The 27,477-nt window shown below is 43.3% G+C and overlaps 2 protein-coding genes across 2 annotated transcripts; both read right to left on the bottom strand.

Annotated features, from left to right (window-relative positions):
- Positions 1-679: 679 nt before the first annotated feature.
- Positions 680-7,779, bottom strand: RSPH3 (radial spoke head 3; the record flags this gene model as incomplete). The annotated part of the gene is made up of 8 exons (XM_084202589.1): positions 680-846; positions 2,230-2,316; positions 3,376-3,538; positions 4,541-4,744; positions 5,304-5,449; positions 5,984-6,119; positions 7,383-7,485; positions 7,661-7,779. 8 exons carry the CDS (start codon positions 7,777-7,779, stop codon positions 680-682), a joined length of 1,125 nt encoding a protein of 374 aa, XP_084058715.1.
- Positions 7,780-18,837: 11,058 nt separating this feature from the next.
- On the bottom strand, positions 18,838-27,249 carry TAGAP (T cell activation RhoGTPase activating protein). The gene is made up of 10 exons (XM_084201601.1): positions 27,208-27,249; positions 26,697-26,781; positions 26,536-26,589; positions 25,904-25,970; positions 24,275-24,447; positions 23,085-23,246; positions 22,549-22,658; positions 21,667-21,862; positions 21,098-21,215; positions 18,838-20,908 (listed from the first exon to the last, which is right to left on the bottom strand). Exons 2-10 carry the CDS (start codon positions 26,721-26,723, stop codon positions 19,731-19,733), a joined length of 2,085 nt encoding a protein of 694 aa, XP_084057727.1. The 5' UTR covers positions 26,724-26,781; positions 27,208-27,249; the 3' UTR covers positions 18,838-19,730.
- Between the last annotated feature and the right edge of the window lie 228 nt (positions 27,250-27,477).

Genomic DNA, 27,477 nt, shown 5'->3' with positions numbered 1-27,477 from the left:
ATTGAGTCCCTCGCCTCCAGGAGGGGCTCTAAGAGAGGGTGCTGAGGAGGATTTTGCACAGGCAGAAACTTCCAGGGGCAGGTAACTCTTTGAATTTGACAGCTGAGGAACAGCTGCTTTGGCTCTATTACCTGCTGAGATGTCCATTCAAGTTTGTGAGGAAATGAAAGACTAACATGAGTCAAAAGCAATTTATTTAATTGCTGTAGTAACTACCCTTCAAAATAAGGAAAGTAAGGAAATATTGTTCCAAGAACATTATCAAAGCACTTGCAAAGATTATTATGATGCTCTCAACATCCTTCTCATGACCTTCTAGTGTCACACAGAGTGTGGGACAGCATTACTTTTCAACTGTAAATCTCCCAAGTTTTGATGGATTTGTGTAAAAGGAGACAGAATTTCCGTGACATTCATTGCACTAGTAACTTCTCTCTTGATTCTAGCAGCCTGAAATCAGCAACTCCAGCATACAGAAAACATGTTTTAATGCTCTACTGTTGCTTAGGTTCCTCCTTCAGCATGGCTAGGGCACAATACCTGTAAATAGATAGGAATTAATTCCTTATTTCTAAGCCAGTGGTCTCCATCTACTTGATGACTTGCCTGTTTGTTACTCAGTTTCCAAATCTACTGTTCCTTCTTGACCTTATTCTTCTAACTGACAAGAAGTGGAATTTCAAGGCTCTTCCTCAGCAACAGGCTGGTCAGTCTCTTCTTCCTCAGCATCCTCCTCACCAGACATCGTGGGAGCTGCATCTGTTGCCTCGGGCTCTTCAGCATGTGCCTTTGGAGGTGGATGGCTAAATTCATCTAAGCGTTTTTCAACCACCATACGAATCAAAGCTGAAACAGAGATAGCCACCATTTACAACCACAGATGAAAAACCCTATAATTTGAGAATTTTTTTGTATATATTACTGACCTATAAATCCCTAAATAGGGAAATAACCCTGAAATAACTCTGATAAGGAAGAAATATCTAAGGACTGGAGCAAGACAATGGTATCTGGTTAAAAACTTAAACAGATTTAACAAGAATACGATAGATATTCTCATGACTATTATATCCTGCAGCAACATTCTCCTTAGGATGTTTACTCAGTAGTCACATACAATATTTTCTTCTTAAAGAAGAGACATTTCCCTTCCTTCTGAAGAGCTACATGAAGAAGTGGTCCTTGAGTGCACATGTATCAACATAAAATACCTAACATACCAGCTTTAATTGTCCAAATCATATTATACCTTAACAAGTAAAATTCAGGGTCCTAATTAAACTAAAAATAAACCAAAGGAATCAAATATACTTGTAATACAAACCCAAAATCCCAGCAAGAGGAAAACTATAGGAATGAAGATGTTATGCAAGTGTAAAAAAGTGGTTTGATCTAGAACCACGGTGCTGAGCACACGTACACCATACTTTTGTGCTTCAAGACAAGACAGAATCCAGGTTTTCAGGTGTTTCAACTACAGCCTCTAAACTAATAAAAGAGCCCAAATATTTAGCGTGAACTAGCCAAAGAAGACTGATATTTCAATCTATTTCAAAAGCAAGGACATGATTATTGACTGATAAGGAGGTAAGCCCTTGTTTTGATGAAAGATATTGGTCACCTCACTTCTCAGTCAACCATGGCCCACCAACATCCTCCTTTTAATGTAGGAAAATAATCCATAGCACCATGAGCTTACACAACAAATTAAGACACTTTCATGGTATACATGTGTCAATACACAAGATGGGCTTTTCTGTTCCCACTGGCACAATCAAGTGCAGAGAACACTACAGCAGTGTAGCACAGAGGAAGTAGAAGTTTTATAGCCAAAAAAAAGAATTGTGTTCTTTAACCATTCTGTTCCTGACATAGGTGTTGTGTCTCCCAGCATGAACAAACCTCAAACAGTATAAAGTCATAAGAGAGTAGATAGTGCTGCATGACTGACGCTTCCATTATTTCAGCTGAAAATCAGTTACCTAGTTGTATGTAGTAGTAGTTTTCCAACATTAAAACATGTTAATATAGTAAAAAACCAAACCAAATCAGCAAACAAATGCTAACAAACAAAACTCCCAACACAAAAAAACATGGAGTTTTTCCTAAAATGACACTTCCTACCTTAACCCACAGTGACCATATAAACGCGACATTTGTTCTGACCAGCAAAAAGACAATCAAGAACATTAGGCAGCCCAGATTACATTCCAGGATTTGGTAACTTACAGTCAAGCATTGTCCTTCCCAGAACCTTCTTCTGTAGTTCTTCTTCCACTTCTGACATCAGCCATGGAAGGAATTCTGTCTCAATATCTGTCAGAAATTAGCAGGAAGAAACAAAGGGAAATTGTCACTTTATAAAGGATGACCAACAGGACTTGGTGGCTGTTTTTTATTTGCTACAACAATTAAGGGATGACACTCCCCACCCCAACCTCCCCTGCCAAAAGGCACTTGTTCTGTAAGAGTCACATGAAATCTCTCAGATGTTGTTTGGTTTCTAATCTCCAACCTCTCTTACTGAGGTTCATGATCATTATAGATTCAGAGCGGAGTCCTCTCAACTGCAGTTATTTTCAGAGAGGTCTGGCACCCTTGAAGGGCTTAGCACAGATGAGATACACAGTCATGTTCTAGTGAGATCCAAATAACTATCCTGAACAAGTCAGAAGAATAACATTTCCTGCCTTGCTTTCCAAAGACATTTGGCTTCTGGTCTGCTGAAGGCATTTGCTCTGTCTAAGGAGCTCTTGCTTACTTATGTATTTCTCAAATGATACTTTTTGTACACTGTGATTCCAAAGTCTGCCCTGGTTGCAAAACACACTAAGTTTTTGCATTGACCTCATTATTTACCCTGGAGAGTGTAACCATTCCCAAGCTGTGGTCTGTGCCAGTGTGGAGACTGGTGAAGTGAGATGCAGCAAGATAGCTCATAAGAAATGCTGCTGATTCTAAGGGCTTGGAAGTCACTGATATACAATTCCAAAATTATTTTCAGGGCCTAATTCTAATTGATTAATTTTTCACTTGCTCTGATAATCTTTAAAAAATATTCAGAATGACACACTGATTTCTTTGTCTGATCTATAAAAATACACGTACTTCAGTTTGGATCTGCTTCCCAATTCTACCATCCATTTATTTCTGTCCAGCTCCAAAGTAGCTCTTCTCATTGTCACACTGTCAGCTCTTGCTTATTCTTCACTATTTGTACAGATGAGCAATAATGTTTTTTGTGTTCAGCCACAAACATAAATGAATAGCCTTATTACATTATTCTAAATAATAGGATAAGATGCTATGTTTCATGGCTGTTTTGCGCTTTACATAACTTTGCTCACATATTTAAAAAGAAAAAACAAAACAAACCTCTTTCTATAGGGTCATAAAAAAATCCACTGTCATGAAGATTGTTGAAAACTGAGGGAATGAGATCAGCCAGGTAACGCTGAGCAAATGCCCGAGCTGCAATTTTCTCTGCAGTCTCTTTCTGTTTCCGCAGCTTTTCCAGGTGCTCCAGCCTGCGACGCTCCTGTCAAGGCAATTATGTATGTAAAACTTAGAGGCCTTTAGCTGTGACTCCTTTGATCTAGATTTTGAAGAATTATCACTCTGTGTGTCCCATAAATAGCAAAGATAGTATGATCTCTATCTAGAGGTTTTGCAGCCTCTAGCTTCCACTGAAATTGCTCACATGAAAGAGTGCTTGAAAGCAAGTTTGTACTTAATCTATGGAGTATTAAAATCCCTCAAATTACAAAGAAACACATTTCTGTAATATTCCTTTTCTGAATTTGACAAGTCTTTAAAATAAGGGCATCACAGCTGGCCAAATGAAACCTTTCTCTGATGCTTTAGTATACATTAATCTCATGACGTTTTGCTTTATTATTGCAGATCAAGCTGGTTATTTGCCTTGAAATACGATGAAGTTTGGATAAGTATTTCCCAAACTTTTTATCTTCCAATATTCTATCCTATTGCAAGTACCAAAAGATTAAAACTCAAACTGGTTCAGGAAACCATTAGAAAGCACAATTCTACTAGGCTGATAAATAGTAAGTAATTAACACTTGCTGTCTCTTTATTCCTATTTACTAAATATTACTAATATGGCATAATACTTTGCAATCTTGATATGTACATGTGCACACTGAGTAAAGCATGCATTGTATGTGAAAGACCAGGAGGTGTCTCTCTTACTTCCAAGCACTCTATTTGTTTAGCACTTATAATAATGAAAAGGCTTAAGAAACAGCTGTGTCAGGTACAGAAGAAAATGCTGTTGGTTTTGACCTTTTGACCAGGTCAAGTACACCAAGTCACTCAAGCATGACTGCTCCAAACAAACACAACAGTGTTGCTGTTGTATGAGAGCAAGTGGCAGAGTGCAGCTGTATCTCATCAAAATGCTTTAAGGTATGTCAAAGCTGACAGTACACTTTTGAGCATACCCAGCTTATATCACAGGCTGTTGTTCAATACTGGAAATGTTTTTCTCCCTTCTGACAGGAAGTCCCTTAGGAAGTCCTACCTTCTCCTCTCTGATTCGCCTGTCCTGCTCTTCCAAGCGCTGTAATTCAGCAAACTCTGCATTACGCAGCTCTGCGAAGGCACGCTGATGTGACCACAGCTGGCACAGCTCTTCTTCTTCCATGACTTCCAGCAAAGCCTGCTCAACTGTTTTTCCAACCAACACTTCCAGGATCGGCTTAACTTCAATATCAAAGTCAAACAACTGAGGATGGGAGTCAGAGAAACAGAGATAAATGTTTCTTCATCAAAATTACTCTTAACAAGGATTGGCAAGGAGAAAAGGAGGATGAACAAAGCCCTTGTATCAAAGTCAGGCTGGAGATGTGCAGGTGGGGGACCAGTGTCAGCTAAGGCAGAGAGAATCATGAGTGCTGCTGGGGGTTAAGGGGTGAGTGGGCTGGCCTGAGACACCACACAGCCTCCCACAGCCCCTGTGGGGACTGCCAGGGAGAAGCTGAGCACTTGCCTAGACCATATTTCTGTATTCCCAGTCCCTTATTGGGCTGGACATGTTTTACAGAAGAATACAGTGTATTGCTTAGCTGAAAGCAGCAGAACCAGTGCACATGGCAACACATCTTCCTTAATTTTGCACTTAACCTCAAAGCAAACCTTGGTGAGTTGGGTTTGGGTGAGTTGTTGGGGTTTTTTTGGCATGTTCTGTGAGGATTAGTTCCTTCTGTTTCTACTTCAATTTTGCATCAGAAATGTGGTTTTGATGGGAGAGATATTTTGACAGACTTGTGGACCTGACTTCATACCTCTCCTTTTTCTATTTGAGTGGCCACATCTTTTCCTGATTTGGCTGGTATGAAGAGTGGAGTGGGAGGTCTGTCCAAAAATTCATCTGTTTGACACTCTCCATCAACCTCTACTATCCGATCACTAATCTCTTCCAAATACAGTTCTAGAAACAAAAGCACAATGAATACTCAACATGGGATTCTTTTCATTTTAGCTTTCAACTGTTTTTTATGACTCTATATTCTGAATTACATCCAAAGAGTGCAATAAAATGCTTTCTATAAAGTTAGAAAAAAGGCCTCTCAAAACATAGGTCAATTTGCTGCAAAGGCCATCTGATGCTGTGTTCTCTGTAATGTCAGCTGCACTTCATGAAAGTGTTTCCAAAAACAGTAGCTCACCTTAGGCAAAAGTTTTAAAACCTTCCATTTTAAGCATATATGAAGTTTTTCTAATTAGTCTGAAAATGGAAAGAATAAATGAAGCAGTCTTGACAGTGTTCAAGAATGAAAAATAGAAAAACTGAAAAATAGACCTTCTGGGAAAATGTCACTAATCAGACAAGTTTAAAACCTCTGATTCCAGCATTCTGTGATTTTAAACAGTGTGATTCTACCAACTTCATCACCAATTTAGCAAGAGAATGTAAATCAACAAGCTTTTGTTTTGAAACATATTAAAAAATGCAGTCTTTTACCTGTCTGCACGTGAACGTGTACTCTGCCCTCCACAGGCTCCGGCGTTCCTGGTTGAATTTGCTCTTGTGTAAGCCTTCTGGCCAGTGCATGTTTCTGTGCTCTCCTCTGCCTTTTAGCCTCTAGGGGCTCGGTACTCTGAGCAGGGGTGAAGAAGAAAGATACCCACAAAACAGCATACACTTTATACTTGAAAATGATATTCAATTGCCTCTACAGAAAAATGAAGGTTGCTCTTTGATTTTAATGCTAGCTATCTATTAGCATTAAAATTTGGATTTACTTTCCTGGGTCCTGGCCCTAAGTTTTCATAGACTTCAAGACTGTATGACATGAAATTAATAAATTATGCTAGCTGCCTACAGGTACATAATAATGGCATCTCATACTAAGGGTATTAATTAATTATTTTCTTATTTGAAAATGAATATTGTATACAGAACTTTGTTACATAAAGGATATTAAAATGGTATGTTTTCAAATTCTGAGAGGTCAAATGGACTTAGTCCAGTTATTATATTATGAAAAGAATTGTTTGCTAGATAAAAATTATAGACCAATTATTGCTGATGAAACAAAAGAAACTCATAATAACGTTTAAATTCAGTATTCTACTTATAGATTGAGATAAACATTAGAAAACATCAGATAATCATTGAACTTCCTAAACAAAGCTTATGTAAAAGTCACTCTAAGAAATGGCTACTGAACAACACAAAGCTATTTTCAAACACTAGCTTTTAAAAATACTGCTTAAAATTAATATATGATCAAATTATCCATGTAGAAATAGTCTCTGAAAATAAAGTATCACATTTGGGTGGGACTCTGAGCAGCCTGGACCAGTGGAAGATGTCCCAGCCCATGGCAGCGGGTTGGAACTAGATGATCTTCAGGCTCCGCTTCAATTCAAACCATTCTAAGATTCTATGATTTACTATTATATCAGGATATAGCAGTAAAATAAAAAAAAAATACTTTGGCATCCTCACAAGCAGCTTTTGCACACAGCTAGATCATTTAGCTCTGCTTCTGTGGTAGGATAAACCAGAGTCTATCCCACAACTCAACTTCCCAAGAGCTGCAATTCCCCCTGATGACACCTTGCATCGGATAACAGATTATCGAGTAATGACATGTGCTCAGGACCATTACCCTGAAGAAACAGAGAAAGAAAATAAAGGCAGCAAGTATTTAATGTGGGGTAAAAAAATCAGAACTGCAGAAGTTCATATGAAACTGAGTGCTTTAAAGAAGAGCTAGAAACAGTCACAGTCTGGTTTAACTGGAGAGCCTGTGACGACGTGAAACATTGAAAGTTAAATTACAGCTTCATTATAGATGAGGAAGAGCTTTGCTGCCCTACCTATGACTTTCCAACAAAACTGTAGCGTGATGCACTTTAGCGAACCCCGATACCTGCGGTGGGGAAGGACGGACGGACAGAACGTTTCCGCGCACCACTCTCGGGTCGACCATGATGTTGCCGTAGCGCACCTTCTCCCTGCGGCACAGCACAGACAGCGTCGCTTGCGGCTTCCCCCCGGGCCGGCGGGAGAAAGGCAAGGCGGCGGGGGCTGCGCTCCTCGGGGAGGGAGCTGGGCTCAGGGGAAAGGCGCGAAGGCAGCGGGGCAGCGGCCCGGGGCGGGCGGCGCGGCCCGGCGGACACCGGCACTCACGTCTCGGCGGCATTGGACTGCTCTCGGTACTTGGGGCGGGGGGGCAGGGAGCGGGGCTGGCTGGAGAAGCTGTAGGGCCCGTCGGCGGCCGCTTGGGCGGGCCCCATGGTGGGCTCCATGCTGCGGCTCCGGCTCCGCGCGGGGCGGGCGCGCCTGAGGGAGCGCTAACGGCGTCCGTCTCCCGGGCAACGCGCGGCGCGTGCGCGGGCCGGCGGCCGCGGGCGGCGCGGGGCGGCGCGGAGTGGCTCGGGCTGGGAGGCTCCTTAAGGATCGTCCGTGGGTAGAGGCACGGCCCACCAGACCAGGGTGCTCAAAGCCCCATCCAGCCCGACCTCGAACACTTTCAGAGTGGGGAATTCACAGCCTCTCTGGGCAACCTGCTGCAGTGCCTCACCACCGTCCCAGCAAACAATGCCTTCCTAATATCTAATCCAAATCTACCCTCTTCCAGTTTGAATGCGCTCCCCATTATCCTGTCACTATATGCCCTTGCAATAAGACCCCCTCCAGCTCTCTTGTTGGCTCTCCGGTTCTGGAATGCGGCGGACCGGTCACCCTGGGGCCTTCCTTTTGCTGTGCGCGGCCCTCGCCCTCACGGAGCCCAGGCCTGGGCCGTGCCGGCCCGCCGGGCGCTGGGAAAGCGCCGCCGTAACCCACAGCGGGCCCATCGCCCGGCCGAGGCAATGAGGGCGTCGGACCGCGAGGTGTCACCGTCCTCCCGCCGCCTCCGAGGAACTCCGCAGGGACTCTCAGCTTCCCAGGGACATGCGAGGTGCGCTGGCACTGGCGTGCAGAGGTTGGCGGGGGGGCGCGGAACCCTGTCGGGCGGCGTGCTGGTGGCTTCAGTACCGGTGTCCTGGAAGTACCGGCTCGAACAGCTGCGCCCCAAATTTGTGTTTTCCACGTAAGGTGGAGATTTGGATGCTGTAAAGGTGCGCTATGATGACAGGGAAAAGATGAGGTGAGTCCTCAGTATGGTGTCGCACCCATGGTGAGCTGCGCTCCCTGCCAGGGCAAATAATGAGCATGTGTTTTCAGTTTCTGTGAAAAAATTCCATTAAGAGAAACAAAAAAGCATTGAAGGGTTACTGATACACTGATAGCCTTTTTTTTTAAACCTGTGTGGGTAGGGATATGCCTTAATTCTTTTAGCAAGACTTAGCATATAAAATAGCCCTTTGTTTCTGACCAAAGGCCCATGCCCTTTGTTTCTGAAACCTTTGGTTTAAATATAATTCTTCAGCTCAGTTATGTTAATGCTGCAGACACCTGTGCTCCATTGCAGCCCCGAGTACTTCACAGTAGGCCTCAAAAGCATGGGGAAAGCTGTGCAGCAGGAGAAACTATTTGAAAAACAAGTTTGAGAAACCCACCCTGAACTAAAAACCAAACAAACAAAACGAAAAGACCCTCAAGAAACAACGAACAAACAAATAAAAAACCCTATCGAGGCAGTACTTCAATATTTGCTTGTGTCTGGGCAAGCAAAGTTAATGAATGGGTTCTCAGTCCAGCCAAGTCAGAGCACTATGGTCCTTAAATTTGACCTGAACCAATACAATCCTTTGATTTTGGAGACCTGACTCATATTTTCTGAAAATTTAAGTTTGGCTGTATAGTTGGCTACACTGCTTTTAGACTGAGGACTTGAAATCTGGGTAGACCTTTCCAGGATTGTTACGGATCTAGTGTTTCTCTTCATGTGAAAAACAGCTGCAGCATAGCCTAAAAAATGTCAGCCTAAAGCATGCTTGCTGAATAAGCCTGGAAATTTGGCTGGAATGGACTGGATAGGAAGACAACAAGAAAACAGCCTGTAACCACTGAAGCAAGGATTCCTGAGGAGTTGCCTATTCCTTATTGACCACAAATCTTGTGAAGATTAAGGTGTTGCATCACAAGTTCATTTTGTTACGCTGGCCCCAGCTGGTGTCTCACTTTTTGGGAGAATTTCTCATTCACCTGATATGTTCACTGGTTGAATGGCAGCAACTGTCCTCTTTATCTCTGTGAAACACTGCTACCTCCTGAGTTACCAGTTCAGTGCAAAGGTCTCTGCAGGCTTATAAGTGACAAAGCCATTCCCAGAATAAAAAAAGGCACCTTTTCTCCTTTGCCCTCTTTTTTGGTGGTTTTTTTTTGGTTGTTTGTTTTTTTGGGGTTTGTTTGGAGTTCGTTTTGTTTTGTTTTTTGTTCTTTGGGATTGGTTTGGTTGGTTTTGTTTTGTTTGGTTTGGTTTTTTGGTGTGGCTTTTGGGGGGGTTTGGGGGGGGTTGGTTTTTTTGTTTGGTTTGGTTTGGTTTTTGGTTGGTTTTTTTTTCTAAAAATACCTGGTGAGTTCTGGAACACTTTGTGTCATCACAAGACTGAGTGGAGCAGGATCCAAAACCACACTGATTGTAATCAGATTCCTGCCATTTGTTGCTTTCTAGATCTTACAGTACCAATGGCTTTTTCATATATTCTTTGGACCTGCACAATCACAGTGCCAGAGGTACTGCTTGGGAAATGGGCCTAGCGAGCAAGGAATGAATCAGCCCATCTCCCATATGGCAGCTAAGAAAGGTCTTTTGAAGTGCCTTCAGCTGACTTGAAAGCTGCAGAACAAGGGCTTTGTCTCCTTCCAGGTTTGCTGTGGGTCTGTTAACAGGCCGTGAACATACTTGGTTTTTTGTTTGTTTTCATAAGAATTTCCTGGCATTCTACCATGCCTTATGGCATGCCCTTGGCTTTCTTTTTTTGGATGTGAAACAAGTTTATTCACAGCAAAGCAAATGTGAAGGTGTCAGTGTTAGTAACAGAAGATGTACACCCACTATTTCCCGCAGCATTTGGGATGCATCTGTAACTAGTGAATGACACCTTGAATTACGATATGAGGGATCTGCAGTGCTGAGCCTGGGTCTTCCTGGACCCCTAGCTTGGATGTTGCTAGATTGTGAGAACTTCTGCCACAATTCCTTACACAATACAATGCTGAGCAGACTAGCTGAGTCCAGTTTCCACCACCTTAGCTTCCTGCAGCATTTCATAATTAAGAAAGGAAGGAGGTTTATGGATCTAGGCATAATGCTTAATTGTCAAAAAGGACAGGGAGGGGCATAATGCCTTGCTAGAGCATTGTCTTCTGTCTGGAGGAGGACCATGGCTGCTTATAAAATCACAGGAATGCTTCCCTGGTGTAAAACTGTGTAATTATATGAAATTTGGGTTAGATTTGGTTCTCCGTGGTCCTGGAATGGAACTTTAATCTGTGAGTCTTACCCCCTTGAGCCTGCAGTTAAAGACGTGGATCTCCCAGTCTTGGAAGCAACTCTAATTGAGGCCAAAATGCCATTGCTTTCAAGTAGACATCAAAAATCACAGAGCCATCTAGACTGAAAAGGTCTCTGGAGTGTAACCCTCTTGGCCTAAGCCAGGACAAATTCAAAGATATATCAGATTGGTCAGGGCCTTCTCCTGCCAGCTTTTGAAAATCTCCAGGGATGGAGATGCTTGAAATAGCCTTGAAAATCCCACAAATCATCATGCTACTGCTAATTAATGCCCTGAGATATCTGATGGAAATACAAAGAGCACATACATGGAGAGCCATCAGTGTGACTGCAAAGATGAAAAAATCACAGAGCCCAAGTGGGGTGTGTATGTACTATTTGTCCTGATGCTGTGAGAGAACAATTAATAGAAGTGCCCTGAGACCTGTTTCAACTTGCTGCAGAGATGGGATCAGAGAGAATTAGCGCATTCTGTGTCTGTATTGTAGCACTCGTGTCTGCCATCCTACTGATGGTGTGTTTGCTGCTGTTCAGGGGTGCTGGGCTCAGTACACCAGAAATAGATAGACCTGGTCCCAACAGGGAAATACTCAGCTTTAAAAAATTATAATGTGCCAACCTGGGAGTTTGACAGGTGAAATACACAGAAGGGAAAATAAATTCTGGAGCTAAACTTGAGTTCTGCTGGTGACATCAATATTTTTTTAATGAGGGTTGTTAATAATGATACATAAACATTAATAGAAAAGAAAGGAGATCCTATCATTCATATTTTCAACCCAAATTATTAAGTTTCCTTTTCTGTGTAGCAACAGCTTCCTCTTGACTCCAGTTCTGAGTTTGTGGGGTTGGGCAGGACTGGAAAGTTTCGGTTCTCAAGACCTTAATTTCTCCAACACTAGTGAAAAACCAGAACTTATTAATCATGGTTTCCAGCTAAAATTTACAATAGTGTTTCCCCCTAAACTTCACCCTCTGCCTCTCAGCACCATTTTTCCTAGGTTGCCTTTCCTTCATATTCCCCACAAGCTTTGCTTTTCAGTGTGCCTGCTCTTGGGGCTGCATTCTTGCCTTTTGCCACCACGTGCTTTCAGAGAGAGTGACTAGAAAAAATTATGAAAGGGTAATAAAGTACCTTAGAGAGGGGAGCACACTGAATTTTAAACTATCATTCATTAGACTCTCAAATGGAAAATCAATTGTTGGTGACCTTCCTATTTAAGCTCAAATAGACTGTGTGCTGGTATCCTGCTCCAACCTCTTCTTTCCTCTTCCTGCCTTGAACAGGGCTCTCCTGCTCCATGTTTTCACCTCAGGAAGCTCTGCCTCCTTATTTTGCACCTCCCTATATTGAGGGCAATGGTACAACTGCACTAAACTTGCAGAGTAAGAAACAAGACATATCTGCTTCTGTGGCTCCTTCACTGTAGTCTTGGTGGTTTTTCATCTTGATATAAGTTGCCCTTTAAAACATCTCTGGGACGCCAATCAGTATTGGCCCATGCTTAATTTGAGATAAACTGCACAGTCCGAAAACTGCACTGGGTAGGAGGCCTTTTGGAAAAAGCAGATCCAGATGTTGAACTTCGTAACTACAAGTCTTTGGTCTTTATCTCAAAATCATCCTCCTGATGACCTGTGGAGAAATAGTTGCTGCTCTGCTCTTTCTCACACCCAAAGACTTCTCAAATGCCATGTCATCTGGTGTCTGTAGCTCACAAGATGGGTGTGCCTCTCTGTATTGTATCGTGTAACATTGTGTATGCCTCAGAATGCAGCCCTGCAAAGTTGTTAAATGTTACTGTGGTTGCTTTCTCACCTGGTCACCAGTTGTGCTGAAGAAATCTGGCAGGTGAATCACAGACACAGCTGCACAGGTGCACTTGCTAAATCTTTATGGTGGAGAGACTTGCATGGCCCAAGACTGTGCAGCAAGCATGTGAAAAAACAGAAAAATCCCTAATCTGTGTTGTAAGAGCAACTTCTCTGATCACCTGACTTGGAAACTGCTTGGATTTGGCTCTAATTTTTTTTCAATACAGTTTTATAGTTTTCAGCGTAACCTGTGGGATACTGAAGGTGCAGGGCTTGAACATGAACTGTTGCATTTGTCAAGGAAGTTGGTGGGAGGTTTGTGGGTTGTAGGAAGGAAGAGTATTGAGCAGCCGTTGGATCAGTTCTGTAAATAGACTTGTTGGCTGAAGAGCATGTTTTGTTTAGAAAGTGTGAAACCCTTCATAGAAACCTTTTCATATTACCTAGCAGAGGAAGCAGAGCTCAACGGAGTCTGCCGTGTTTCAAATTTGTGAACCATTTGTTCAGACTTTTGTGCTGCCGCCTCAGGTTAGAAACAGAAAATAATCTGTTTTCCTCTCCCTTTGTAGAAGAACATGTAGAACTTGGAATGGGTTTCACTCAGAAGTGAGATTTAAATTGTTGTATTTATCACAGTGAATGGTAAAGACTGATTAAAACAATAAAAGCAATGTATTTATAGAAAAAATATTACAAGATAATTAGCATTTCTGAATAACAGAGAGACAGATAAAGCAACTTTTTACCTAGCATCCACAGAGACTTGCAAACAGCTACCTATATGATAGTCAGCTGTCCATATGAGGATTCCATCACTTCTCCAACAGTGGTTGCCCTTTTCCCATGGATCTTTTTCTCTATCATTGTCAGATTTTTTTATTTTAAAATTGCTTTCTCTTCTGAATTTTTAGCTTTCAGAAGATCCTCTGAAGTTTTCACTCTGTTCTGATGACACATGTGATAAGGACTGACTGCTAACAAAATTCAGAGAAAATGTAACCAGAAAGCCTACCAAAGGTGGGTTTCCTTTTCCTGTAGTCAGAAGTTGTCCTCCTGGAAATACACGATAGCCACACTAACTGTGGTCTGCCACATTGCTACCAGAGTAGCATCATGTTCTTGTTTGTTCAGAGTTCACCCCTGTGATAGCCAAGTGGCCTCACAGTAATAAAAAGTAATATTCTCTTCTCAGGTTAAGACACCTGCCTGGGTATGATGGGAAGCTGAAATTGTCACTTGACGTTTATGGAATAACCTGGTGTGGTGCTGCAGCAAACCACCTGGTCTCCTGTGATGTATCAGCACCGAAACCAGAACAGTCAGTACAGAAATAAGAACTCCTATTCCCAGATAAAAAACAATGCAGATGGGGGTTTTATCAGCTGTGATACTTCTTCATGCTGTGATTGGAGACATTTGATAGCAATATTACAAGAGGAACCATACATAAAAACTCTCTGTATGGAACTCCCTACAATATGGAACTGAGCCATGAAGCAGTAATTTTATTATTAGCTTTTAACATCAGTATTAGCTTTTTAACATTAAAGTATACATAACCCAAGCAGAATCCCCAAACTATCCATTTTGGCTATAGTGTTAGAAGAAATTAGAGATCTAGTTGGCTGACGAGATACAATCCCTCACAAAAAAAGAAAAAACCAAATTCCAAAGCTCTTGGCTTTATTATAAGTGTCAGAATTGTGGACCACAGTCACATCCTACGGAGTGGTTCAGTTTCAAAAGCAACAGAGTTCTGGGTGATCAACAGGATGCTCTACATTCCCTGATGCTACCTGTCAATGCAGGGTATGCAGTCTTGTCCATCAGTTACATGATGCCCAAAAAAGAATATTTCAAATCCTATTTCATCAAACTGGATACAGTGTATCCAGAAACTCTGAGGAGCCAAATGTGCACACACAAAAGGAAAAGCCAGCTGTCCATGTTGTAAAGAGGTAAATATGAAATACAAACAAGGGCAACAAGGTCGGTGTAATTCTGTCCACTAATATTTTTGCCATGGGTTGGTACCAGCAAACATTACATCAGTGTGGCATCTTGTGCCTGGGGTACACAGGTAGTAATCATGGGAAGAAGAGACAGAAGAAAGATGTTATGTAGAGCAGTGTTTCTGTTCTGTGACTGTGTTCGGAACAGAACCACTGGTTCTTGGGTTATGTTAAGGCAGCTATCACAGAAAGTGACCATGGCAGTAACAATTAGCTTGTGCATCATTGCTAAGTAGCTAGAAGTTGTTCTTCCTCAGGTGTGAATTTGTTATCTGTTTAGTTTTCACAGTTCCCAGAAATAAGTGCCCTTCAGATAATAGCTCTGAGAAGAGGTCAGACAGCTGAGAAGGCTTCTCCCCCAAGACCTTGCTTGCAGAGGCAGAAAAAAATTACTGACAATGCCTCTTCTCAGAGAACATGAGCAGATTACTGAAAATATCCCTTACATTATAGTTGGTGCATTGCTTTAATGAAGCAGAGGGGCAATGGCTTATTTTGACCCATTATTTCACCTTAACCTAGTTTGAAATGTCCTTCCATCATAGCTGACAGCCCGTATTTTCATACGACAAGAGATGTGCAGACCGCTTGCTGGAATCCCAAAAATTCAAGGACCTCTGGCCATGGAAGATTGATCCTGAGGCTTTCCATGGTTACAGCTGTGGTCATCACCAGACTTGATGAATTCTGTATTTTTTTTTCTTGTAGCTTCCTGGGAATTTCCTTCTCTCATTCTGATTCTCTGTATTTACAGAGACTAAAACAAGGCGGAGCATGTGGGTGGGACTGAGGCTAGATGAGTTTTGATGGGACTTATTGCAATAACAACCAGTGCAGGTAAGACAGGAAAATGTGGGAGTATTGGAAGGGATAAACAGAAACTGGCTGACTGAGTAGAGTGGGTCAAGGGATGGAGAGGAAATGAAATTGGGACTTTGAGAGCAAGTCAAAGGTTGGGGCTTGTTCAATTAAAAGAGAAATAGCTGGATGAGGTCAGGAATGTAGGCTGGGAATGGAGAATGAAAAAAAGGCAGAGATAAGGGGTAGGGATGGAAAAGATAAAGGTCTGAGTCAGAGTTTTCTATGGTGGGATAGAGCAGAAAGCACCAAACTCTGGGGTGGGGGGTAAGCATGAGAGCCTAAGTTCAAGAAGGCTTCTTTTGAAGGCTTAGAATGGTGCCTAAAATCCCATATGTTACTATTTCTCTGGTGGCAGTAAAAATGTCAGCCCTAGGTTATAGAGACCTACATTCAAGGTATCTAAATGTTTAATGTATATGTGAGGTGGGAGTCTAAGCTTACATCACAGACAGAGAAGACTTTGGGAAAGGATTTTACAACCTAAGTATCAGGAATTGTATCCACTCTTGATGCCTTAGGAAATTCCTATGGTCCTAAGATATCCAAATGACTTGAAGGGACACATTATTTCAGACAACTCTGTTCTACCTGCACTTAATTCAGTCCCTAGAATCCAGAGACTCATTTTCTGCAGACTGTGCAGAAGATAAAGCACAAGCTTATATAAATATAAGCTTTGCATACAGATAAATTAATGTATGTGTCTACATTTGCATTCTGCACCTGAGTATTTGAATTCCTGCAGTCTGAATGTTTGTGAAACCTGCAGGCATGATGTTTCTCTCAATCTTCACCAATGTTTGGACATAGGGTTGATACCATCATCCCTTTTCTGTTAAGTTGCCATCCTAATTCAAGTGGCAGGGAACAAATTTGCAAATTCCTGGTGCACAACATGGAAAGAGGTACTCCATGAGGAAGAACTCCTTTGGTCCTCTGTTTCTTCTTTCAAATCCTAGCAAATGAGACATAGATATATGTCCAGAACCTAGATGTCAGCTAGGCAAACTGTACTGGGGAATGCCAGAAAAAAATTTTCTCCTTTGCTGGACAACATTTTTTCCTTACCTACTGCAGGTTCCTATGGGGAAGAACAGAGTGCACCGTGTGTTTGAAGACAACAGCAGGATACAAACATAAGGAACTGAATTCAAGCTGCATCACCGGCCTTAATACCAGCATTGCCTTACAAGGCAATGGCTTGGATTTCCTGCTTTAATATTGGTTTTTTCCCTCTTATAGTCCTACCCCCAAATTCACATTTTGAGTGTCCTAATGAAATTTAATTGGAAAATTCTGTGTGTGAAGCAAGTGGTGCAATACTGATGATGGAGAAATTTGTGAAGAGTGGGAGGCTGGTTGTCATCATTCAACTCTTCTATGAAAATCCATCTCCAGTTGACCCAGTTGTAAATAGCTGTTTGATCCTCCTGGCTGAGGAGTCAAAGGCAGCTTTGGCATGGCACTTGTAAATCAGATAATCCACTTGTTGGATATAGGAGTTAAAAACCTTACTCTTGGAGTCACGGATAGTTGGTCTGGATCCTGGGATGTGGTAGGGTGGACTGATGGCATGATGAAATGGTTTTCTGAACCAAAGGCAGATAAGTAAGTGCTAAAGCAAAGTTCTCCACTTCCTGCGTCATTCTAGTCTTTTGAGGTCTCTTATCTGCCTGTATAGAAGAAAAATCACTTCTGTGGAAAGACATGACATGAAGATAATGCTGACTAAACAGTCAAGTCTGAAGGGATGAAGGAAGTCAAAAGTTATCTGTCAGTGAGGAGGGGAAGTATCTTTTGGGGTCTGTTTGCATTCAGATTTTCTTTAATCATGGTGTTCCCTGGACTTCAAGAAATGCAAGAGCAGGATGAGGAGGACTAGGCCACTCTATACAACTCCTTTACCTTAGCCCTTTTTTTGTTTACAATTTGTGGAGCTTCTCTCTCTTCTTTTTCCTCCACCAATTGAAGGTGATCTTTTCAAAATGGTCCTTCTTATCCAGGAGCTGTAAGATTTAGACTTATCTATACTGAATATTTAAGCCCAGGTAAACTTTCTGAGTGGGATTGTCATAAATGCCTTAGGACATCTTAGACCTAGAGACTTTCCTCATCTCTGGTGAAGTGATCATGCTTATTCACCCTGGGTTTTCTGGTGTGCTTACAGTGCAGGAATTATCTTGGGAGACTTAGTCTTCTCAAAGTCAAAAAAGAACGAGTCACTTAACAAAGAAGGAGTTGTATTGGGTTTTGATTACATTTCAAGGCTTGTGTTTTCTGTGGCTTCTGAGCCTTTTCACTGCACATGGACTATCTCTTCATACTTTTTGTGCCACATGGGTAAGATGCCTCTGTTTTTTACACAAGAAAAATATAATTCCACTTAACACAGAACAAGAGGCAATAGGCACAAATTGAAATACAATCAAATTCCATCTGAATTCAAGGAGACACTTTTTCTCTGTGAGTCTGGTCAAACACAGGAATAGATTGCCCAGAGATGTTGCAGAGGCTCCATCTGTGGAAATATTCAAAAACTGTCTGGACACAATCCTGGGCAACCTCTTTTATCTGACCCTGCTTGGGCAGTAGGATTGGACAGGAGGATCTCAGCCTCACTTGTTCTGTGATCCAGGAGATGCAGATTCTAGAAAAAGGTAAACACCTTTTGCATCAGAGCCCTCTCATTCAGCTTACTTGGAAGCAGAGTGCTACTGTTCGGGTGGCTGAGAGAAGTGATGTTTTCTCTAGTTGCAGCCTACCAATATGGTCCTTATAATTTCTTCTATCAGGTCAGGCAGCACCTTCCTTCTTCTCTGTGTCCTGGGAACAGCTACACCTGGAAAACATAATCCCTGAAAAGATGGCGTGCTGTTTTTAATGGGTTTCACTTTTGGAGCAGCAACACCTCTTTGCAGATTAGCTGCTGTTACATGGTAGTATAAGTTGTTTTCCTGTCAGAGAGGGATTTGTAGCTTGCAGCCTCTTACAACAATAGCAGTGATACTGCTGGTCATTTACCTTGCTTCCTGCTACTAACTATGTAGCTTCCTGCTACATCATTCAAGCAGACCTGCAATACCTGCAGAAAAGTAGGTACAGTACAAGTAGGGCCTGGATATTTTAAAATCAGACAACGGACACTTAAGCATTCATGCAGAAAAATGTTTTATTGTAGTGAAGTTACACAGGAGAAAAATATCTCCCTGCTTCTGGTTTAAGGTTATGCTGACCCATAAAAGCACATTGCACTTCCAGTCATTTTTACAAGTTTATAAGGACACCACTTACTATTTTCTTTTTTGTCTTTTTTTTTTCCCAATTAACTATAACTATTTAAAGCTGGAATCCAGAATATTTCCTTGTAGGAGTTTTTGTTTGTTTTTTCTTTTTTCTTTCTTGCTTTCTTTCTTGCTTTTCCTTTCTTTGCCTGTCCAGTTTATTTAGTCTAAAAGCACCTCAGGACACATGAGGGTAACTTCATACTCTCCCATAATGACCTCATAGGGCTCTAACCTCAAGCTCAGTGTACAACACTATGCTGCATAGTGGTCAGATCATTCTTATCACCAGCAAGCAGGAAGATGGAATTGCAGCAGGTACAGGGGATTTATGGAGGAGTGCTGAAGTGATCTAGATGACAGAATAGCTCTTCCCCCATTAAGGTAACTGCCAGCCCACATTTAATGCAAAAAATCAGCAAAGCACTGCATCAGCCTGGCACACATACACACATGAAAAATGGTACAGGGTCTGTGACCATACAGAAAACAAGAAGAAGGTGAGACAGGTTTTGGACCTGCCAACCTTGTCATTTGAGGAAAACAAATACAACACTGTTTATCATCTGCTAACTACTCTTCCCACACAACAGGTTATGTACAGCATACTAACTTACATTTTTACATATGATACACAGGTCTTCACCAGCAACAACTCTTTTGGTGAAAGGATATGACATGTCAAGCTGACTGACACTTCTGAAAAAAAGTTCATGTAGAGCTAGCTTATTCTTTGTCTCTTGAAAGTAAAATCCTACAAATGATTAGCAAGATATCTGTTTTTACAATATTTACTTTGTACAGTACAAAGAGGAAGGACAGGCTTTTTAAACGTAGGACTCCTTAGCATACTGGATCTGCTCTACCTCAAAAACCGGCTGGCTGCACCTCCGAGCCACATATTCGAGTTTGTTCTTTTGACAGGACTCAGACATGGCTCTCATCCGGTAGACGCCTGGGGTCACGGGTAAATTCACACGGGAGTTTACTCCTACAGTGATGCTGAAGGTTTCAGTTTCCATGTCAGAATCCTTTGTTGCAGAAACTCTGGCACTGCGTAGATCCCTCAGATCCATATATGCTGTGTCCTGCGCACTGCGGCTGCATGGATAAGGCGGCAAAACATCCTGGTTTGACGCCGCTAATCTCAGAGTCTGAACCGTCAGATTTTGGGAGGGAGCTTTAGCAGCCAGGCAGTTTTTAACAGCCTCTTCATAAGAGGGTGGTCTTCTAGGGTTTTTCTGGTCTACCTCTCTGAACACTTCATCAACAGACCTGAGACGGGGCCTTTGCTGATACTCCACAGGCAATTGTTTGTCATCATTACAGCTGCCCTCCTGGACAATTCTACAGGAGAACTGATCTTCTTTCTTTGTGAAACTGTCCCTCTGAAAAAACATGGGTTTTCCAGGCCCCCAGCTCTGGGTTTTTATTAGTGTTTTCCTGCGGTTTGCAAAAGAGAATGACATGGAATGTTTTTTGATCTCTCTGCTAGGTGTACTGCCGTCTTCGGTGGCCTTGGTGGAAAAGGACTGAGGCCTATTTAAAAAGGTTTTTTTGGGACTAGAGGGCGAAACTACAGGGGAGCTGGTGAAAACTGAGCCATCAGAGCTCTCCAGGGAGCAACTGGAGGATGTTTTGGGTAGAGAATCAGTTGATAATTGTGAAGGTAAGCCTGCAAGACGTTCCTCCAATGCCTCCATCCATAGCAGTTTCTGCTGAACTGGAAAATTGTCCTCACTTTTGTTTAGCCTTTGTTTCCTTATTGTGTCATCAAGGCAGTTCTGGAAGGACAGGTCTGACTCTGAGTACCTCCTGTCCATTGTGCTGATGTCATTTCTGAAATTAGTCAGGGAAGGGACAGAGATATTTGTTGGACATTTTCTGCTCACAGTAGCACTCCTCCCTTTGGCCTGCTCCATTTCAGGGGTACAGGGGCTGCCTTCTGCTTCAGGATCTGGGCTGTCATAGGCAGAGTCATTCTGATGAGCTGCACAAAGTTGTTCTGTGGGGAGAAAGCAGACATTAGTTTTCACTGACCAGCTGAGGATGAAAGAGAACAACACCGAGAGACTTCAGAAGAGGGCTTCAACAATCTTGAACTCTGTGTGTTTCCACAGATATATTCACATATCAAATTCAATAATGTCACCCAGCAACCCCAATTGGTGACATCCCCAGTCCCTTCTCATACCTGTGGAGCTGTCTGTGTGCTCTGGTGACTCCTCAGCCAAGGCACAGGCAGGGAAGGCAATGTCCCCCTCAAATATTTCCAAGCAGTTGTTTATGAGGAACTCCACCAGCACGGTCACCTGCACACAGAAAACAGCCCATTTCAGTCAAGACAGATTGAAGATTCTTTCCTCACCCTGCCTGCTATCTTAGTAGGAAGGGCAGCACAGAGCAGGGTGGCTTCTGCCAAAATCCTGGCTTAAAGTCCAAGGGTGAATCCACCATGGGGGACAAGGCCTGATGCTGCAGACAAATGGATCTGCCCCAATACAGACAAAACACCATCAGCCACAGCTTTGGCCTTGCTGCCCAAGGGCCCGGGGGTGACAATGGCCACAGGTGCCCCTTGCCCTCCACATGCAAAGTCTGGGCTGTGACTTTAGGGGCTGCAGGGCAGCTGCTGCTTTTGCTCAGCACCCCCAAGGCCCAGGGGTGCTGTTCTGCTCAGCTGCTGCAATGGCAGTGGGATGGATCCCTGTGGGTGGCTCTCAGTTGCCCCAAGGGAGCGGCCGCTCGGTGAGTTCAGCGCACCTTGTCATTCATCTCCTTCTGCACTTCCAGCGGGAGCGCGCTCTCCGTGCCTGGGCTCAGCATATTTGGGCCAATGCAGATGGCCAGGTTGCTGGAGTCCATCCTGTTGGTCTCAGCATTTTGGCTGATGCGGTGGAGCAGAGAGAGCAAGAGCTTGAGCAGGATGAGGTTTGGTCTCGGCAGCTTGTCAGCCACCCTGCGTGAACACAAACAAAATGTCACGTTAGTTGGTGGTGCAGTGGCCTCTGCTTCTTGATTTGAGCAAATCTCAATTAAACTTAGAGCAATACCACTTCCTCCAGAAAGGGGCATGTGTGTGCTCTCTGTATCTTTCAGAAATCCCCATCTGCAGCTGAGTCTGGGGTTAATTATGAGACCTTGAATTACAAGGTCTTGACTGAAAGGCAACACTGAACAACACATGTCCTGGAATGAATAGAATGATGCCAAGAGATGTCACTGGAGGCTTCCCAATGTCTATGGTTGTGCTGTGGAGCTTTCAAAGCACTCCCAGTCAGCAAAGCACTCCCAACCTGCTATTCCTGAAGAGTAAAACACAGTGGTGGTCTCCATGTGCCCAACCTCACCCCCAGCAGATGTGGAGGCTCCGTGTCAGTGCCTGTCCCACAGCACCGTGACTGTGTTAGCTGAGGCACTGCAGCCTCTGCCCTGTTCCTGCATTGGTGGTTTCATAAAGCAATCTGACGTAACTTCAGGAAGTGCTGCTGCTGGAGCCCTCTAAACCAAACCCCATGGAGCAATAGCAAGCTGATATAAATGACAGGCTTTTAAGTGTGACTCTTTCGAAAGACACTATTTGCCTCTACCAGCTGTTCCATTACATTGGCGCTGGTTGCAAAATTTCCTGGTTGAAAAACTTACTCTTTCAATTCTTCAATTTTTTCTTGCTTGCTTGGCTTCTCTAGAGCTTGCATCCATTTCTCATAGAGATCAGCTGATAGGAGTTTGGAGGGAATATTTCGGAGAAAGTCCTGCAAGGCCAAGAGATTTAGATGAAGTTTTGACACTATCTCTGAGCACAGAGAGAGTATTACTATCACCTGGGCTCTAGCAGGTTGACTTGAGCTACCTGACCATCAGCACTGACTGAGCAGTACAATGCACAAGTGCACTTGCACTTGTGTAGTAACAGGATCCCGCTTTCAGTTGCTTTTCCTTCGCTCACAAATCTCACTATTGCTCCCTGTGACATTGATGAGCAAGAGGACAAAGTGAGTTTCCTTAGGAAATCAGCAGCCCAACAAGTAGGACTGACAGTCAGATAGAAAAGGCCAAACTTTCCTAAGCTTGAAGAATTCAGTCTGGCTTAGTTCTGGCTTTAGCCAAGAGTCCCACCTAGATCAGCTTGGAGCACTGGATTGGGCCTGTGCATATTAGTGTAGCTCAGAATTACTCACCTTCAAAACCACTGCCAGCAGGTGCACAGATTTGCTTTTCAGATCAACATTCCCGCCTTTGTTTAGGTCCTCCTTCAACTCCTTTCGTGCTTTCTCATTGGCAGTTTTTCTGAATATCCCTTCAGTAGAAGGTCCTTTCATATACAATATGGCTAGGATATCCTGCAGGGAAAAATCAGACAGGAATGGAAGAACGGTTACGTGGATGAAGGAAGTTAGCAGGTGAACATTTCTTTAGAAATAGAAGAAAAATTGTCTGGAGGTACACTGTACTCTGATTAGTCAGTATCTAGTTCTTGCTCCAAGTACATTACATGGGAAGTAGTCTTGATTTTCCCTTAATCCACCTTCTTTTTGAACTGATGAGTCATCCTTGCTTACTTTTTTAGAAGGAAGAAAGGGATGGCTTAAATCTCAGTTCACATCCCCTCTCCCACAAGCCAGGCAAAGATTACTTAGTAGAAACAAATGCATGTCTATCGGGAAAGCCAATTCAGTGGAAGAATTGTTACAAGACCATTTTTATTCAGAAGTTATTGTTTAGGTATTTTTTTGTGACAGTCCATAGCTGAACACTTGTTTTTCATGGAAATACAGAAACCCTTGAAAGTTTATGCTACTGAAAGATTTATTTAAATTACTTATTTAAAATCACAGATTATTATATTAAGAAACGGATCTTTCATTCCTGGTCCTGGGTTCTCTTCACTCCAAGTTACTTCTAGTGAAAGCTGGGTGAACTGAACAAAACCTTCAGACCTGACTCTTTCTACATCTGGGAAGGGCCCTGAGCTTATCAGGGGCATGTGTGTTGGGAAACACCAGAATCATCTCCTGGATGATGCAGCAGAAGTAGTGAGTATTCTGCCTCACACTTAAGTCAGAGGTATCACAGAATCATAGATTGGTTTGGGCTGAAATGGACTTTAAAGATCATCTCATTCCAGCCCTCTGCCATAGGCAGGGACGCCTTTCACTAGACCCAGTTGTTCCAAGTCCCAATCTAGCCTCAAACACTTCTACGGATGGAGCAGCCACAGCTTCTCTGGGTGACCTCATTACCCTCACAGCTAAGAATTTCTTCCCAATGTCCAATCTAACCCTGCTTTCTGTCAGTTTGAAGCCATTTCCCCCTTGTTCTGACACTTCAGGCCTTTGTAAACAGTTCCACTATAATGGTACCTCCTTACCTGGACTGGCTGGGGCAGTGTGTCATCTTCCCCACAGATAAGTGCCAGAGGATGGCCAAACAGAGTGATTTTGGCACCCAAGTCTAGCTGTCCTGAGGAATTTCTTTTGGTAAGGCTTTGTCTCAGAGTAAATGACTGCGATATCACCTTCTTTCTTTTCTTTGTTCCATCTGCTGCAAGTAAAAGGGAAACAAAAGATCAAGTTAAAATTAAAAAAACTAAAAAACAGAGCACTATGTGGTCTTTCATCTGTGTGCAGTGCAGAGATGTATGTTGAAACAAACCAAACTGGGGGAAACTGAAAGACAACTAAGTGGTTACTAGGGAAACAACTGCCTAAACTGTAAAACTGTGGCCGTACCCCTAAGGCCACCACCTTTCCTGTTTTGGGTTGGGTTTTTTTTTATATTCTAGTCACTGTTTCTTCTTAGAGAGTGGGGACATACTAGGTACAGAACATTTATAGAGATGTTTGATATAGCAGTAGTTTCTCTGATAACTCTGAGGCAGATATACTGCTTCAGCAGCTGGCAATGACAACAATTTTCACTACATGGTCTGGTTGTGCTCCTGCCTTAGGGCAAGAGTAGAAGTAGGGGCTCCTACTTTTTGACCTCTTTCACAGCCTGAAAGGAACATGTGGCCCCAGCTCTGCCAGCTCTGCAGCCAGCTCTAATGACAATGCTCCTAGAGCTGGTGCTTGCCCCCCATCCAGTGGAACAGGATACCTGCTCCAGAGGATGGGAGCATCAGAGTAAGCGCTCACTAGCTTCACAGTTAGAAATCTCTTAGCATGGGTTTTGCATCTGCTTCATAAAGAGGAGGGCCAGGAATTTTAAGAGGATAGTTGTATTGGGGTGGGGTGCGCCTTTTTTCCCCTTTCACGAACAGTGAGAGAAGGAACCTTTTGTGAGAAAGATTTCTAAAGGATTTGCCTTCTGCAAATTTGCAATAAATGTCATGCCTTCTACTCCAAAATGAAATTGTCTTACCCAGATGAGAAATTCTCAGGACCTCTCTTTGCAATTTAGCATAAGCTCTTGGTAAGTAAGGGTTAAAAATTTTGAGAAAGTCACCTAACATTATAGTGTAATTTAAAATATTAGCTTCTGATACACCTGAAAACTGGTCTGATATGATTGTCTGCTCCAAATCTGACCCTGCCCTGTTAATGGTCTGCTCTGGGTTGTTTACAGCTGCTGAGGTTTTGCATGGTGAGAAAAAACAAGTGCTCCTGCCGCTGCCAAGAGGGTTTATTTGCTGTGGTGTGCAACATCTGGTACACTACTCAGTACTCACTTGCAGTGCCACACCTCAAAGGCGATGCTCAAGTGAGAAAGAAACACATTCACTTCCCATTGCTACCAGTGAACACAATGAAACCTGACTCTGAGGACCAGGGAATGGGAATACAAGACCTCTGACACTCAGCACTGTCACCTCTGCCACTGAGCATATAGGAAAGAAGTAACTTGCAAATGAGTGGCACTCCAGGGCTTAAGCCCTCTCCTGGATGGGAACTGTGGCTTGTTCTCCAGGAGGGGGAGCAGGCAGTTTCGGGTGGTTTTGCACAAGTGCCAGCTTGCAAGCGTTATATAAGAAGGCAGTTCCTCTGTTTTTGAAACTCACCGTTGGAGAGGCAGAGTCTGTCTTCAGTATCTGCTGGGACTGACAGGGGACATTTCTTGGCATCAGCCTGCGAAAAGTATGCCAGGTTACAGAGCTGCCACAGTAGCGAGAGCCACCAGCAAGTTGCTGCAGCTCCTTAGAAATCTGGGGTGGCTCTGGGGAATAACCAGACCAGCTCAACACCTGCTAAAGAGGTGCCTCAGCCCAGGACTGACACTGCCTCGCTGCCTGGTAAAGGGGTCTGGGTTAAACTCTGCAGCCAGACACCCCAGTTGTGCCAGCAGGTCACAACCCTGAACTCTTTCAAGCTGCATTTTTAATCCATAGCCGGACACAGCCTCCTTTTTTGTGTCCTCCCCGGCACTGGAAATTTCCTCCAAAACTCCTCTGGGGAGCCTTAATGGCTTTGAAGCCTGCAAGAATCCTGACCAAAGCCAGTGGAATGCACAGACTGCCCACAGAAATGCCCTGCTCCCTCTGCTCAGTGTGGCACAGAGCTGCCTTTGAGGAGCTCTGCCCACCCCTGGGTGAGGGTAGTGAACCAGCATCTACTGGAGGAGTCACCCCTACTTTGCTAAGGTCTCTCCCACCAGTACCCAAGAAGGATCCAGGAAAATGTAACGGCTACTTACCTCTGTCTGACACTCAATCAGACCCTCCATGTTCCCAGCATTTAGAGTCTTTGACTAGGCAAAAAAACAAAGACTGTGTGAGTAACTGAATCCTATGGTTTGGAAATCAGAGCTTTTCAAAGTCACTATGTTGACAGAGCTGAAATAATTAAGATACTCACAGTATTACAGCTGCTTAACACTTTCATTAGGAGTTTGATTGGAGGAGCTCTGGACAGTCTGGTTTCCTTCAGTCCTTTTGTTTGCCTGTTTGTTGAACAGGGAATGGACAAAGAGTCTTGTAAAACTGCACCCTTCTTGGCTTTCTCCTCTGCAAGCCAATCTATCGCGTATGATCCTGAACCAGCAAGATCTCCCACACAAGGAAACTATAAAGCCCTTCTCCGGAAGGGCATGCAGCCCTGCTGCCCTATCTGCCTCCTGATTCAAACAAAATAAAAGCAGCTTTCCATTTTTAATCCATGCAAAAAGTGAGCAAGTGATGACAGCTATGTATGGTCATTAATCTGCACGCCCGAGGCTGAGCAGCTCCGTCAGCTCTGCCCATGAGCCATGCTTAGTGGGTGCACCTCTCCCCCATGTACTTTTTTGTACATCTCTGTGCAGCTGCATCTGAAGCTCTCCACTGATTTCAACCATGATGCCACAGATTTTTTCAAAGGCGGTACTTACCCAAGAAGTGAATCTAGCCAGAGCTCCTTCACCTCCCGTGAACTGCAGAGGAAAGGAGAAACAGCATCACTCCCCACTGCTACTAATCCTTTGGACAGAGGCAGGCGACTAAACAGTGCGTACCACGTGTGCTGCCTTATATATGCAGAAGGGGCAGGTGGAAATTCACAGGCAGGAAGAAGCATCATGGGGCAGGACCGAGACACTACCAAATTTCTGGCTTCCTCTTTCCTTTTAGAGGAGATGCTTTTCTGGGTTTTCCCCCCCTTA

This window comes from Fringilla coelebs (assembly GCF_963513975.1).
Source record: "Fringilla coelebs genome assembly, chromosome: 3".
Classification (NCBI taxonomy): Eukaryota; Metazoa; Chordata; class Aves; order Passeriformes; family Fringillidae; genus Fringilla; species Fringilla coelebs.
The sequence above is the reverse complement of the archived record's forward strand: the minus strand, read 5'-3'. Positions and strand labels throughout refer to the sequence as shown.

Bases quoted from the DNA above. Each gene is read 5' to 3' on its own strand.
- TAGAP (XM_084201601.1), bottom strand. From the start codon at position 26,723: ATGAAAGTGTTAAGCAGCTGTAATACT. The intron at 24,448-25,903 runs GTGAGTTTCAAA...TTTTACTTGCAG, and splicing joins CAGACTCTGCCTCTCCAACG to CAGATGGAACAAAGAAAAGA. The intron at 21,216-21,666 runs GTGCGCTGAACT...TTCTGTGTGCAG, and splicing joins AGAAGGAGATGAATGACAAG to GTGACCGTGCTGGTGGAGTT.